The 14,635-nt window shown below is 35.1% G+C and overlaps 1 protein-coding gene across 1 annotated transcript in view; it reads left to right on the top strand.

Moving 5' to 3' along the window:
* Window positions 1–478: 478 nt before the first annotated feature.
* LOC136807702 (uncharacterized) overlaps window positions 479–14,635 on the top strand; it is a 48,203-nt gene continuing 34,046 nt past the window's right edge. Inside the window, exons 1-2 of the mRNA XM_067064302.1 lie at window positions 479–562; window positions 14,142–14,401. Of these exons, the coding sequence (XP_066920403.1) occupies window positions 14,206–14,401 (196 nt within the window). The 5' untranslated portion in view covers window positions 479–562; window positions 14,142–14,205. The remainder of the gene's footprint in view (window positions 563–14,141; window positions 14,402–14,635) is intronic.

The following is a 14,635-nucleotide window of genomic DNA, read 5'->3' as shown; positions in this document are numbered from 1 at the left end:
AACAACAAACTCCCAAAACAAAATCAACTCAAAATGAAAAACTTTTAACACACAAATCCACACACATTTTTATTTTCAATATTTTTTTTGAGCGGGAAAAAATTATAATTTAAATATTGACATTTTTCTTTGATTTGGAGTTTGTGCACAAAGGTTTCTAGACGACTAAAATTGTTCCCTTCATTACTTTTTGCTTTATTTCTACTATGTCTGAATTAGTCGTCTAGCTTGCTAGACTACTTCTCCTTGGGTACCAATTCTAAAAAAACTCCAATCAAAGATGGCAGATATTGTTTGGTCCAGGGTTATATAAAGGTCAGTGGTATGCACCCGGCACAGTGACAAGCCGTTACTAGCAACCCTGACCCTACCTAACTGTTAGTTAATCAATTCCAAACAACAAAACCCCCGGAAAATTTAAAATGTCGGAATGAGCAATAGACAACCTTCTTTTGAGACCTTGTAATTATCCTTTTCCGAGAAAAACTGAGAGGAAGTCGACTGCCTCTTCGTATTTTTTGTCTTCAATCCTGAAATTCTACTGAATTCTAATCGATTTGTGGTAAGTTCTTAACTCTGTTTCAATTGTTTTCTAATGGGGGTTGCGAAAATTAAGTGATCAAAGTCTAACATGAAAGAAGTTTAGACCAGGCGTAGTTAATCGATATAATTGATAATCTTGAGTAATCGATAAATAATCGATAAGTAATCGATGGATTAGATATCGATTAACCGATAGAATCGATAGGTAATCAGACCTTCAAAAAATCTTGAGTATCGATCAGTGATCGATTATTTCCAAGCTATTGATTACTTATCGATCACATATCGACTACATACAACCTATCGATTACTTATCAATCATGTATCGATTGTTAACAATCATCGATTACTTATCGTTCATGCATTGATTACTTATCAATTATTTACTTATCTTCGATCACGTATCGTTATCGATTATATATTGATTGTGACCGACTATTGACTACATTACCGGCCCTTTTTACGCCGGCCCTTATTCCACCAACAAGCCCAAAACTAACGCTAATAAGGTCCGGCGTAAAAAGGGCCAAGATAAGGTATTTAATGAAGTAAAGAAAATTTCTGGAATTCGCCAAATCTCATACCGATCGTATTATTTTGAATAAACGCCCGCTTTCTAATTAATAATGCTCCTCCAAAAAGGCAAACCATTCAATAACGCCCCTTCTCTAAATAAAACGGTAACTTTGTTTTTTTTAAACTTTTTTTTGTTCAGCCTTTCAGAGGGTTTGAGAATGCTTCAGCCGAAATTTACTGTATGCTTATAAAAAAATGAGTGTAGTAGCTTTTCTAGGCCTATGCTACCAGGGGATTGGATTCAATTCAAAAGTACATCCCAATCGAGATCAGCGAAAAATGTTGCTTTTAATTTCGCGAAAATGGCGAAAATTCGAGAAATCGAGAAATTTAATCTCGGGAAGGCGAAAGTTAATCCAATTAAAGTACCACTCCCTAAAATCTGATAAATAATCGATCACGAATCGAATCGATAGTTGATCGATTAACTATTTGATCGATGATTAATCAATTTTTGATCGATATATAATCGATCAAAAGCTGTGATCGATAGCCGATCAATTTTTAATCGTTACTTAATTTAATCGAAGTATAATCGATCTATAATCGATAAACAATCGATGACAAAATTGATCGATAAATAATCGAGCTTTGAAAAAATCTTGAGTATCGATTACCTATCGATTCTATCGGTTAATCGATATCTAATCCATCGATTACTTATCAATTATTTATCGATTACTCAAGATCATCGATTATATCGATTAACTACGCCTGGTTTAGAAGATATACCGTGAGATCGGGTACTTGACTCAGTGCACAGTAGTGGACCAGACGTAATTAATCGAACCAATCGAACGGTATTTTTAATCGAACTTTGTCGAACTTAATCGAACCTTGTTGGCCGATTAATGTTCGACTAAGTTCGGTTGTCTACCTTTAATCGAATACTCACAAATTTCTCAAAATACAAAGTTCGATTAAGTTCGCTCGATTACTGAAATCGAACTTAATCGAACTTTTTTTAAAGAGACCTCGACAGTTCGATTAGTTCGATTACATTTATCGAACTTAATCGAACTAATCGAACTTAATCAAACTTTGTCAAGTTTAATCGAATAAAAATTTGAGAAAACCCGAGCAACTGAAGGCCTCTCCACTTGCGCGTAATCCAATCGCACTTTTTGCCGGCCTTTGACGACACTTTGAAGAACTTTGAAGCACCCCCGCTGGTGCAGGCGTGTACCCTTACATCCCCCTGACCAGTGGGCACCGATCAAACTCCCTGGAACCCCGGCTGGGACCCCCAGGGTCCGTCCACGGTGGTACCCAAATGAGGTCATTTTTCCCAATTTTGACCAATTTTCCAATTTTTGCCGGCTTTTGACGACGCTTTGAGGAACTTTAAAGGACCCCCACCGGTGCAAGCGGGTACCATTACATCCCCCCTGACCAGTGAGCACCAATCAAACTCCCTGGAACCCCGGCCGGGACCTCCAGGGGCCGTCCACGGTGGTACCCAAAGGAGGTCATATTTTCCAATTTTGACCAATTTTCAAGCCTTTCCAAGCCTTTTAAAGGCTTCGGAGCACTGATGGAGGGTGCTGGCTTTGAGGGAGAGCAAGGCAGAGGGTATCCGAAGGGGTCCGAAGGGCTATGGGGGGCTGTGGAGGGCTGTAGAGGCCTCAATTGGTCTCACCGGCGATTTTTCCTGGTGAGAAAGGGGTGTAGCAGCCTCAATTGAGGAGGGCATTTTTGGCAATTTTTGCCAGCTTTTGATGGCACTTTGAGGACCTTTGAAGGACCTTCAACGGTGCAAGCGTGTACTCTCACATCCCCCCTGACCAGTGAGCACCGATTAGACCTCCCGGCACACCGGCCGACGCCCCCAGGGGCCGTCCGCGATGGTACCCAAAGGAGGTCATTTTTTTTCCAATTTTGACCAATTTTCAAGCTTTTCTGCCTTTCCAAGCCTTTTAAAGGCTTCGGATGACTGATGGAGGGTGCTGGCTTTGAGGGAAAGCAAGGCAGATGGTATCCGAAGCGGTCCGAAGGGCTGTGGTAGGCTGTGGGGGCCTGTAGAGGCCTCGATTGGTCCCACCGGGGCTGGTACCCAAAAGAGATCATTTTCCGCAATTTTTGCCGGCTTTTTACAACACTTTGAGGAACTTTGAAGGACCCCCAACGGTGCAGACGTGTACCCTCACATTTCCCTGACCAGTGGGCACCAATCGGACCCCCAGGGGCCGTCCACGGTAGCACCCAAAGGAGGTCATTTTTTGTTGTCGAACTTTTTTGAACTGAGTTTTTTGTCGAATTTGTCGAACATTTCTCGTTGTCGAACTTTGTCGAACTTAATATGTTTTGTCGAACTTAATCGAATACTCACAATTTTAGCGACTTTTAAAAAGTTTGATTAAAGAATTTAATCGAACTTTTGTCGTTCGATTAAGTTCGACAAAGTTCGATTAGTTCGGTAATCGAACTGTTCGATTAATTACGTCTGGAGTGGAGGCTCTAAAACATGCATAGCCCTCAAATGAAAGACCTGGCTGGTCATTAAAATACAAAGTTATTAAATCAAAACAAAAATGGTAGAGTAGAGCTGCGAGCGGAGCTGCGTAGTTGTATTTTAATGACCAAGACAGGTCATTCATCATTTGAGGGCTATGCATGTTAGCCTCTCCACTGATGCAAGTTACCCAATCTCACGGTAGTTCTTTTGGAACATGATAAGAAAATTGTGGAATGATTGACTTTATAACGAGGATTTGTAGTAAGCTTGCATTAAAGAAGTTTCCTAACTTTGTATCAACAAGAAGAGACATAATAGACGTTTCCGCTTTTCCATCTCTATCTTGGCAGTATAGACCATGGTTCTTCATGCAAATAAAAGTTTTACGGGAAACACATATATTTGGACTTTGTACCTATCAACTGCTCTAACTTGGGACGATTGGTCCAAACATGGGATGCGATGCAATCTGAGCATATGTTTATTCAGGCGACAAGAATCATCAAGCGTGCAAGCCGAAATTTGATTATTTTGCATATCGCAACCTCGCAAAAAGTAGTTGCGTAGCGCTTTTAACACACTTTGAACTATTGCGGAAAAAATCCTAAAATCACGCAATGATCAAAACGCTGACTACGCTGAATCTACGAAATACTTTGAATAATATTGCTAAAAAATCCGACAAATTTTCCGACTTTCCGACTAGAAAAGAGTCAGATTTTTAAGATGAAAAGTGAGTCGGTCGGAGGACGTGAACACAACTTATTGGTGACCCAGGCCTAACTTTCACTGATAGTGCACCGCCCTTTTTAACTTTTTTGTTTTTATTCAAAATGACCAGACACCGATTGGAGAATTAGAGAACGCCCGCCACCTTATCGCCTATCGCTCGATGGGATTAACAAATAACGAGTGTTCTAGTTCTAGTTTTATATTTGCATAAGACATAAAATGCCTAATCTCGCAAATTCTACTACTGTAACATAAAAATACAAAAATGAAAAAGTTTAATAGCTAAGATAAAGATATAAAAAATTAGAATAGATAGGTAGGTAGGTAATTTATACAATTTTAAATTAGATTCATTAGATTAAAATTCATAAAAGTTTAAAAAAGTTCAAAAATAGTACAGTACATAGTACAATAGTAGAGTGTGTATCCTAACTTGGTCTAATATCGACATCCCTCGTCTAATTCCGACACCCTTTTTTAGAGACAGGAATAATATGAAAGCTTGAATCACTGATTGAAAAAGAATAATTCCTCTCTGACCATTAAGCAAAGAAAAACAGTTTACAACCTTTCTATAACTTGCAGCACGAGTGATTTCAAATGCTCCATTGTGTTCCACTACGGATTTTTTCCATATTTCGATTTTAAAAGCCTACTTGGTGCGAAAGGGAAATTGTGTATTTTTTAATATGCCGTTCATTGACTCAAATCAAATGACTTTGGAGGTTCGGTGAAATGGTGGACGAATTGTAGTCCCATGTTTTGTCAGATAGTCCCATGCCAAGTTAGAGCAGTTGACGGTACCCTATGCTGCACGCAAGCACTTAAGCTAAAAAGTCCTTCAAAAGCAGGACAAAAATCAGTTTTTTGAAGTTTGCAAAAAAACGCCACCTAGAAGATCTTTCAAATTCAGTATGTGAATAGAGCAGTAAAAAATACAACTTTTTTATTTTTTGAATTTCTAGGAATGAAAATAAAGGGATAAAGATAATTGAATACTATCCACTGATGGTCCGCGACACTATCGTAAAGTTAGAATTGCTTCGCATACTCTTCGCTTGAGAATATGATTGACAGATTGACAGTTTTCACCCGTGCGGGAGCTCACAGGTGTTCTGCGTGTGCGTTCTCAGCTCAATCTTGCTTCGAGCTGCGCTAAAATGGTAGACTTAGCTGTGACAGATAATTTCAATGGAAGTTGTTGGAATGTTTACAAGGCTCTTGACAGAAAATCCTTTGTTTTATTGTCAATGATGACAGTGCCATTATTAATTTTGTTAGATCTGACATATTGATGTTTGTAAGTGCACTTTATAGTTTTGATTCTCATTGAAAAATCATATTCTGGTTTTCATGTTACTAGCCAACAAAGTATCTTAAGAAGAGACATCATTAAAACAATAAAAGATCAAACTTCTGAATTTGGTTGCATCAGAAGGAAAGTATAGAAGCAACTAAGTCCCAAGAAGACGCAAGTATTGCCATAGTGGGCATCCCCCAGGATTCAGGGGGGATTGAGGATTTTCATATTTTTAAAAATAGGTGGGGGTTGGGTTGATGAGAAATTTCAGATGGGGGTAACCCTATGTAGGTGGGGGTAACCCTATGTAGGTGGGGGTGACATTTTTCAGGTGTGGGTTGTCAAGTTTTCTGTATTTAAATCTTTTTCGATCTTTGTTGCACATCTAGAGAGAAAAATATAACAAATGAATGCCAAAAAAATGTTATCTGGGTTACAAAATGAGAATATTAATTTTTTCTCAAGTCTCTTCCTCTCCAATTTGTACTGCTCGGGAGCTTTAGCTGGAACCCTGAAGGATGTATGCATGGGTGGTGCTCATTTGGAGGATTTAGGGTCATAACAGTTAGCCTAGCTCGTGAAGTCTGGTTACCCATTATATACTATACATGTCAAATTTGCTCAAATTACGGAAATTTTCAGCAGCTCGGTAGCCTAGTGGTTAGCGTGCTGAGTTTCAAATCGCTGCTAAGCTTACTTTGATGGTTCAAGCCGGGGCTAGTCCATTGCGTCTTCTCTTGAATTAGCTGCACCATCATACTAAAGCATTTCATGGGAATAGCTTAAACAGTATTGTCATTTATTGGTAATAAAGTAACAAAATCACAATTTTTCCCAGTTTCCTACGAATTTACCATTTTAAAACATGCAAAAACAAGGAAATGATATTATTGTTAGGGTTGATTTAGATAAAAGAAATAGCTTTCTTGCCATCATTTAGATTTCTTTAATGGTTTGTATATTATACACCTTGTCCGGTAGTATACAAGTTTGATCTTATGTTTTTTATGATATGCATCCTTTTTGGAATTTTAAAGAAATATTTTTAAAAAGGTGATAAGCCATAAAGTAGGGTCTTATTTGCTGAGATTTACACCATCTGACTCTTAAGTACTATTTCTGTTTTCTGAAACTGTTAATATTTCATCTTTTTCTGAGCTGTAAACCCTGTTACACTATGACTATGACTATCAACAAAGATTTTTGGACCTACTTGTAACCTGGAGGTCCTATAAATTAACCTGTGTTCGTCTGTTCGTTTGTTACCAACTTTTCTCAGGATCCAGGGTATACTTTAGAAAGGCAGGGCAGCGTCCGTTGGTAGCCTAAAAGGGCATTTTTTCTAATCTTTTTCCACTGAAAAGGCTGTTTCTACCAATGTTTTGATTAATTTCAGGAGAGGCAGCGTTCGATAACCGGACGCTTAAAGGGCATGAAAAATGGCCTGGGATCATAGGAATCTTTTGATTTTTGGTACAAAGGTGGAAAATGGTGGTGACCAAAATGTAAAGGAGCCCGAATTTTGAAAAAAAAACAAACATTTTTTGAATAAATTTCAGCCAAAAAATGGCAAGAAATAGGGTTTTTTTGGTTTTTTTTTTGGATCATTATATTTTTCTCTTTTTTTGCATGAAAGAAGGGTACTATCATAAGGTAAATCGCAAGGTAAAACCAGATCTTCATAAAAAAAATGTTTTGGTTGAAAAAATAAAATTTTTTATCTATAAGAATCACTATTTACAAGCATAGATCAGTAATTATTGTTTTCATTATTATTAAATATTTCCCGTTTTCAAGTTAAATCTTTAAAATAAATCAAACTGTGTGGGTTTCTTTACTTCTAAACAACCTACCAATAGTTTTGGAACACTCCATAATAAAGGAAGATGGCTGTTCTTGTGGATTGACTTTCTGGTTACCCCATATCAGCATATAAACACGATTCGATGTGACATGAAATGTGAAGAGACTTGTTGGTTGTTTGATTTGTTGGTTTTTGTTTGATTTCTTGACTCATATATCTCATGGCAAATGGGATAGCAAATGACTTTTCATGTATTGCTTGGCTCTACATATGATACCTCTAACTTTGAGCACCAAGCACCTCCAGAATGTTGAAAAAAGCATTTTATGAGATAAGTTTCGATTCCAATTTTTATGGAAATATTTAATCGACGGCAAGTACAAAACGCCTACTACCTACTACTTATTACTTACTACCTACTACTTACTACCTACTGTAAAATAGGTCAAAACGGCTCGAAATTACCTTTAAAATATCCAGCATGTTAAAATTACCAAAATCTGAAACTTTGGTGGTAAAAAAGCTAAAACTTCTTCTTTTATCGTACTTTGGAGACTTCAAAATATTTTCTCTCTTTTATTTTGTTGATGACTTTTTCCCGCGCTTTTTCTATAAAGTTTACAGACGCACTTCTTCGTGAGAAAAATATTTCCTTCGCACAATAACTTATTTATTCATGTCTGTTTTTTTTTATAAGAATCAATCAATCTAAAAAGTTGAAATACTTTAAGTAAGTAGAGCCCTATGTTTCACTGGGTACTTGCTGAAAATCCTTTGACATGTCTTGGACATTTATTGACAAAATAACCCTTTTGAACCAAACTATTGACAGGGTCGTTAAATATGACCTTTGTAGACTTCATTTTATGTAGCAAAAATTCTTATTGTGCTCAATAAGATGCTTTCAGTATCGCAAGGTCGAAATTTTAAGTAGGAAAATACTACAGACAAAGAGATGTTTTAGAGGTGTCAATTTGACTAAATGAAATTTTTGATAGAAATATTGACACAGTTATTGAATATAAAGCTTAACAAACCAATTCCAAGAAATATTTTGGCACCATTTGATATCATGCAGATCATACAATAGGATAGAGATTGACCCCCTATTTATATTATAGAGCCTCTTTTAAATATTTACGTGTATTCCTATCACAAGCATAGCCACCGACGAAAAATTTGTAAATACCTGTTCTTATTTGCCAGCTGGAAGGATTTTCGATTTTTAGAACTGATACCCCAATTTCCAGGGTACCAATTTTCTACTCAGAACAGATCAAACTATTATTATTCGTTACTAGAAAAGATCTTGTTTATCCAGCCAAACAAAGCTAAAGCCAATAGAACTGATACTATTTTCTGAGAAAAAAATAGAACAGATCATAAAATCGGATTTCCTGTAAAATATCTGTTCTTATTTGCCAGATGGAAATATTTCAATCCTAGAACAGATAATAGAAATTAGTTTTCTTGAAAATATGTGTTCTTACTTGCCAGCTGGAAATATTTTTAATATGTTAGGCAAAAACTTTTTTATTTATTGGTTTACGGGCCCGCCGATGTTATTTTTGCTTAAATAAAATAAAAATAAAATAGAGATTTCAAAAACCTTTATTTATTTTTTCTCCTCCGACATGCAAAAAAGAGGAAAGAAATAAAAAAACTTTACTTTAAACAGAAAAGAAGACTTTTCTTTAAACAGAAAAGAAGAGAATGAGAGAGAGGGTTTAGATATCGTAATGATATAACACAGCTGTGAAGATACTTTTGATCCTTCCCCCAATGCCAGGGAACTTCCCCATTATTTTAATGGAATTTCCCAAATGGATTTTCTTCCCATTTCCTTTTATTTTAATTTCTTTCTTTTTTTATAATCTCTTTTATTTAAAATCCTTTCTCTGATTTTACTGTTGAAATTTGAGAGTAGGTATAAAAAGATGAAAGATGAAAGATGAAAGGCTAATTAAATTGTTTAACTGAAAACCATTGTTAAAATGAAAGTAGAGAACAAATAATAAACCATTTCTGCTACACGTTTTTTTTTTTATAAGAACAAACTATATAAGAACATAAGGCTTCGAGGCCCAAAAATTTAAGAACATTCTAAGAACATACTAAGGCTTTGGAGACTTTAAAACATGCAATTTCTTAAGAAATTACATCAAAATGCTCAAAAAATGCTGAAAATAAGAACATTTTAAGAACATTTTTAGGCTTCAAATCCAAAAAACTAAGAACATCCGAAGGCTTCAAAAAATTTTGACGTTCTTATAAAAAAAAAAACGTGTATTCTTTTTTAAAAGTCTCTTTCTTTTTCCTATAAAATTGCTATTATAACGATTGTTCTTTGTACTGTTTTGAACAGATCAGATTTTTTTTTTCAAGTGAAATTTTTTTCTGCACGTGTGAGAGTTGTTGCAGAGAAACTTGTATATTTTATTTTTTTATTTCCTCCGATTTTAGATTCTAAAAAAGAAAATAAAAAAAAATAAAAAGGTCAATTTTATTTTTATTTTTTTTCCATCCTCCTCTCCAAAATTTTACCTCAAAAAGCCCGTAAACCAGAAAATAAAAAAGTAGTTGCCTTAGAACAGATCCCTAATTTCCAGCTGGAAACCTTTTGAACAGATCAGAAAAGAGCGAGTGTTTACGATGGCGTATTGGCGGCCGCCCACGCTAAAGCTCTAAAGGAGCGGACCGATATGCCCGACCTTCAGAACAAAGCGTGTCGTAGCATATTTCCACATTTGGTACCAGATAAGCTGGAAAACTTATAGAACAGATTAAATCGATGACCAAAGCGGGCAGTGGGGACAAGGTTTTAGAACAGGTAGAATTTTCCCAGCTGGACCAAAATTGGGAAGCGTATATTTAAGGGAAAAGATCGGCCATAATTTTTGCTTAGAACTGGTCGAAAATTTCCAGGTGGCAGATTTTCATGTAAGAACAGATCAATAATTTCCAGGTAGACAACTTTCCCGTTTTTCTTAGAACAGATCGCTATTTTCAGCTGGAACAACATGCCTTTAGAACAGATATTTTGAAGAGACCCCTCGGTGGCTGCTCTCGTCTTATAATAAGAGTCATAAGAGGGAGTAGGTTTAGGAAAAAGGAAAGTTCTTATAATAAGAGAATCATAAGAAAGAGAGAGTAGGTTTAGGAAAAAGAAAAAATCAAGATAATGGCCTTTTGTTTTATACTTCATTATACTTATATGAGGCGAAGAGAATATTTACTCACTACGTAAATATGCTAAATATTCTTTTAGATAACACTTTTTTCAAGTAAATATAAAGCAAAGACTTGTGTGTTAGCATTCAGATATTACAAAACCAATATTTTAAAATATGTAGTAGAGATTTCGAAAAGGCGAAGGAGAGTTCTGGTCTGTAAAGTATACAAACGGAGTAGGTAGTAAGTAGTAAGTAGTAGGTAGTAAGTATTAAGTAGTAGGTAGTAGGCGTTTTGTACTTGCCGATTTAATCGACAGATTTGACTTGGCGTCAGTTTTGTTTGGTTGATAAATCTTTAGCTTTACCATGACCGTGGGATGATTTTCAATAAAATTTGTTTTTATACACAGTCACTCTACACACGATGACTCCAGTCATGATTGCAGATTGGTATCAGAATGTTGGAAAAAAAACATTTTACGAGAAATTGTCGTAGAAATTATATTGACTTATTTTTACAATTTTGGTGGTGTGGGTTTTGTTGGTTGATAAAGATTACACCGTGGGATCCTGTTAGGGTACAGTATCTTGATTGTTGTTTGTTGGAATTGATTACCAAAAAAAAGATAAACTTTATTTTTTTCATGAACCGTGTGGATGGTTGACATCTTTCTCTAGTCTTGTAAACAAATGCAGTGTCTGTTTTCAAATCTTGAATTCTCTATACCTACTGAACTGAATTGAAGCTCTGACTAGCTCTGTTTAAAGCTATTTAAATGCTTTAAAACTTTGAGGCACATTTTTTTTGTTGCTATTAAAGATAAATTTTTACTTTGTCGTAATGTAAATTTATTGTTTTAGTTTTTGAGTTTAGTTCATCTGCAGTAGTATTTTATCAGTAATCCTTAAATCCTGTGAATAAAGTAACATTTAACCAGACTTATTGCCCTCATTGTATTCAAGTTTGTATTTTTTTTAGGACTGATAAGTACATATTTTTAAACACCAAAACAAATCAAACAACATGCCAATTCTTTCTGGACAAATATAAATGTATACTTCATTATGTGTGCTTTGATTTCTATTTTAATCAACCCTCTCAACTGCTGACCTTTCAACTATCATTTAGGAGTATAGAATGGGCTTTCATAGTACCATTTTCTCTAAGTATTTTTTACCACTTTCGTGGATTAAAATATTATTTTCTCACGATAAAAGCTCTTGCTAATAAAACGCTAAGATTTTTGAAAATGACTTTTGAAAAAACAATCCAAGGTAACTTTAATCAGGCACACAAAATGTTTGGAGAGACTGCGGGTAAGCAGTGTGCTACTAACACATTTTTTTCAATATGTTGGACAAAAGTTCGTTGTGTTAATATTTGGAAAGATTATACCCAGTTTTATAAAAATACACGTTTTTTTTTTACAAGGAACACGTTTATAAGGAACTCGAGGCTGAAAGTAGTCCATAAAATAAGGAATTGTTAAGGAACTGCTCAGGCTAAGAATAAGAAAACAAGTTCTAAGGAACAGTAAAAGTAAGAGTTTTCACTTGAACTAGCTATGTAAATAAGGAACTCAAAAGGAACTTTGAGGCTGAAATTTTCTGTAAAAATAAGGAACTCCAGGCTCAGAGCAAAGTTAAGGTTCCTTATATAAAAAAAAAAACGTGTACTGGAATTAAAAGATTTTTGTTAAATGGATGAGCTTCCTCGGATTATTTTTGAAAATAATTACTTTGATATCACTGTCATTGGACAAGTTGATTTTTCTGCTGAAATACTTTCTGACAAAGATGACATTATTGATAAAAACTTCCTTGTTATTGAAGGCAATTACATCTCGATTTCAAAATTGTATTTGTTTGATTCTCATAGTCGTAAACAAGAACTTGGAGGAACCTTTAGAACCACGTAACTTGTAACTCTCACCTTTCTTTTACTAAGGCTAATTATCCCTTTTTATATATGTCAATAATGACCTTCATTTTTAAGGAAATATTTAGTCGCAATTTTGCGATTCTTGTTTTTTTTTAAAGGATGATATTGTCACGGTGGAGCACGATGGTTTAAGTTTTCTAGATAGAAACACTTATTAATAATAAGCTATATGTTTTTTTTCTGATAGTGGATTGTTTTATAAAAAAAACGTTAAATAGCTTCAATTGTTACATTTTTATTAATAGCAGGCCTTTGAACACATATTGCTTTCCTGTTAAAACTCCTGTTTAAGTTGTATTAAAACAACAATTTTCACCAAAAAAACTTCTGATATAAAATTAGGTATGTTTCCATTTCTATTGACTAGAAAAACTCAGGTTTGCAATAAAGCAAAATAAATGAAGGGACACATTTTTAACAGAAGGGAAAGAAAAGCTTATTTAGCAACGCCTTGGTGAGTGGAAAGATTAAATTCAGAAATTTTGGGCGGAAATATTGTTGAGCAGTCCTGCAGGTAGAAAAATTTTTAGTTTTAACAATTTATACACGTGTATTGAAAGGGACAAAATAAAGGGATCATCCTCAATATCTGGCATGAATTTTGAAGAAGATAAGCTTCAAGTTAAACCATAGTCTGTATAAAAAAACCCCTGTCTGGAAATCTTCTGTTTCCTAATTGAACTTGTGTTGAGAAATTAGTTTATTTTGCTAACTTTTTGATCATGTGATTAAAATATAAACCAATCCCAAGAGGAATACTTGGTAACGTGATCAAAAACTGAGCAAATCGATTTTCATATTTTGATATTAACAAAGGAAAAAGCTAACAAAAAGTTGAGCTTCCATACCAGCGTTTTATACGGACTATGGCTTGACTAAATTAGGGAGGTTGAAGTTTGCACGTGTGACGACTGTAAAAAACAACAGTTACACGTGCCAACGCTTTCACGCATTGAGCATAAGTATTTCCACATTGTCTTCAAGAATCTTTCAACAATTTGATTTCTTAAACACATTCAACGATTTTGTCAATTATCGATTCATGAATTTTGGATTTTTTTACAGTAGAAGGTAGCTCATACCCACAAAGGGTTTCAAAAATGAAAAAAAAAATTCAATTAATTTCACGGAAAGTTTTCAAAACACTAATTTTTATAATTCCCCTTCTAACCACTTCAGTTAAGTAAAACAAGACCCTTTAACCTCTTGTGCCGTTTTTATTATCCTACATGATCGTTTTTCTTTAGCTTCCTTATGCCATTGTAAGGTGCAAGTTTATGATGAGCTGATTCTGTCATCTTTTCTTGATTTTTTTTTCTTTTGCCGAATATCACCCTCCTCAGGGGTTTCCATCTTTTTTCTAGATCATCTCTTTTCTTTGAATTGCGATTCGCTCTAATTAAAAGATGTCGTTGTCTAATACATCTATCCCTTGTTGGCACAGTCAGTTTTTTAGGGGACTGGTAATAAATTTACTGTACAAGAAAGACTTGTTCTTGATGCACTGCATTTCTTTCCCACCAAAACTCCATGCTAGAGACATCCTCCTCTTTTTACAGCTTGTTCAATAAATCTCCTGTCACCAGTACAGCTTTGAATTCTTTTTTTTTTTTCAGAAAATGTGAAATACTTTCATAAAAAACAACAATTTACACGATCACAAACAACAGCAAGGCAGCCATGGTCTCACACAAACTGATTTTTGTCACCGTTCTTTTACTATGTTTATCATACAGTTTCTTATACGTCTACACATCTGTTTGTATTTTTGGAATCACCTTGGTGACCACTTACATTTGCTACACGCTAAACACAAGACTGAGACTGGAGAATTATTTGAAGTATTTGAAAATACCAAATTTCATTGGTGGGGCAAGTAAGTTCTTTTAATAAAATTTTTACAACAACTTGTAAAGGTAGAAAATGTTAAAAATTAACGTTCAATCTAGGGAGGGGACTTAGAAAAAAACAATTAGTGGCATATGTACAAAAGCTGCCAAATTATATAAAAAGAAGAAAAAAATCAAAAATTTTGACCGGGGACCCTTTTCAGGGTCCCCCCGGGCCCCATTTCTGCGGGGTACTCAGCGCGACCCCGGACCAAAAATAG

This window comes from Clytia hemisphaerica, unplaced genomic scaffold (genome assembly GCF_902728285.1).
Source record: "Clytia hemisphaerica strain Z4C2 unplaced genomic scaffold, Clytia hemisphaerica genome assembly, whole genome shotgun sequence".
Lineage (NCBI taxonomy): Eukaryota > Metazoa > Cnidaria > Hydrozoa > Leptothecata > Clytiidae > Clytia > Clytia hemisphaerica.
The sequence above is the reverse complement of the archived record's forward strand: the minus strand, read 5'-3'. Positions and strand labels throughout refer to the sequence as shown.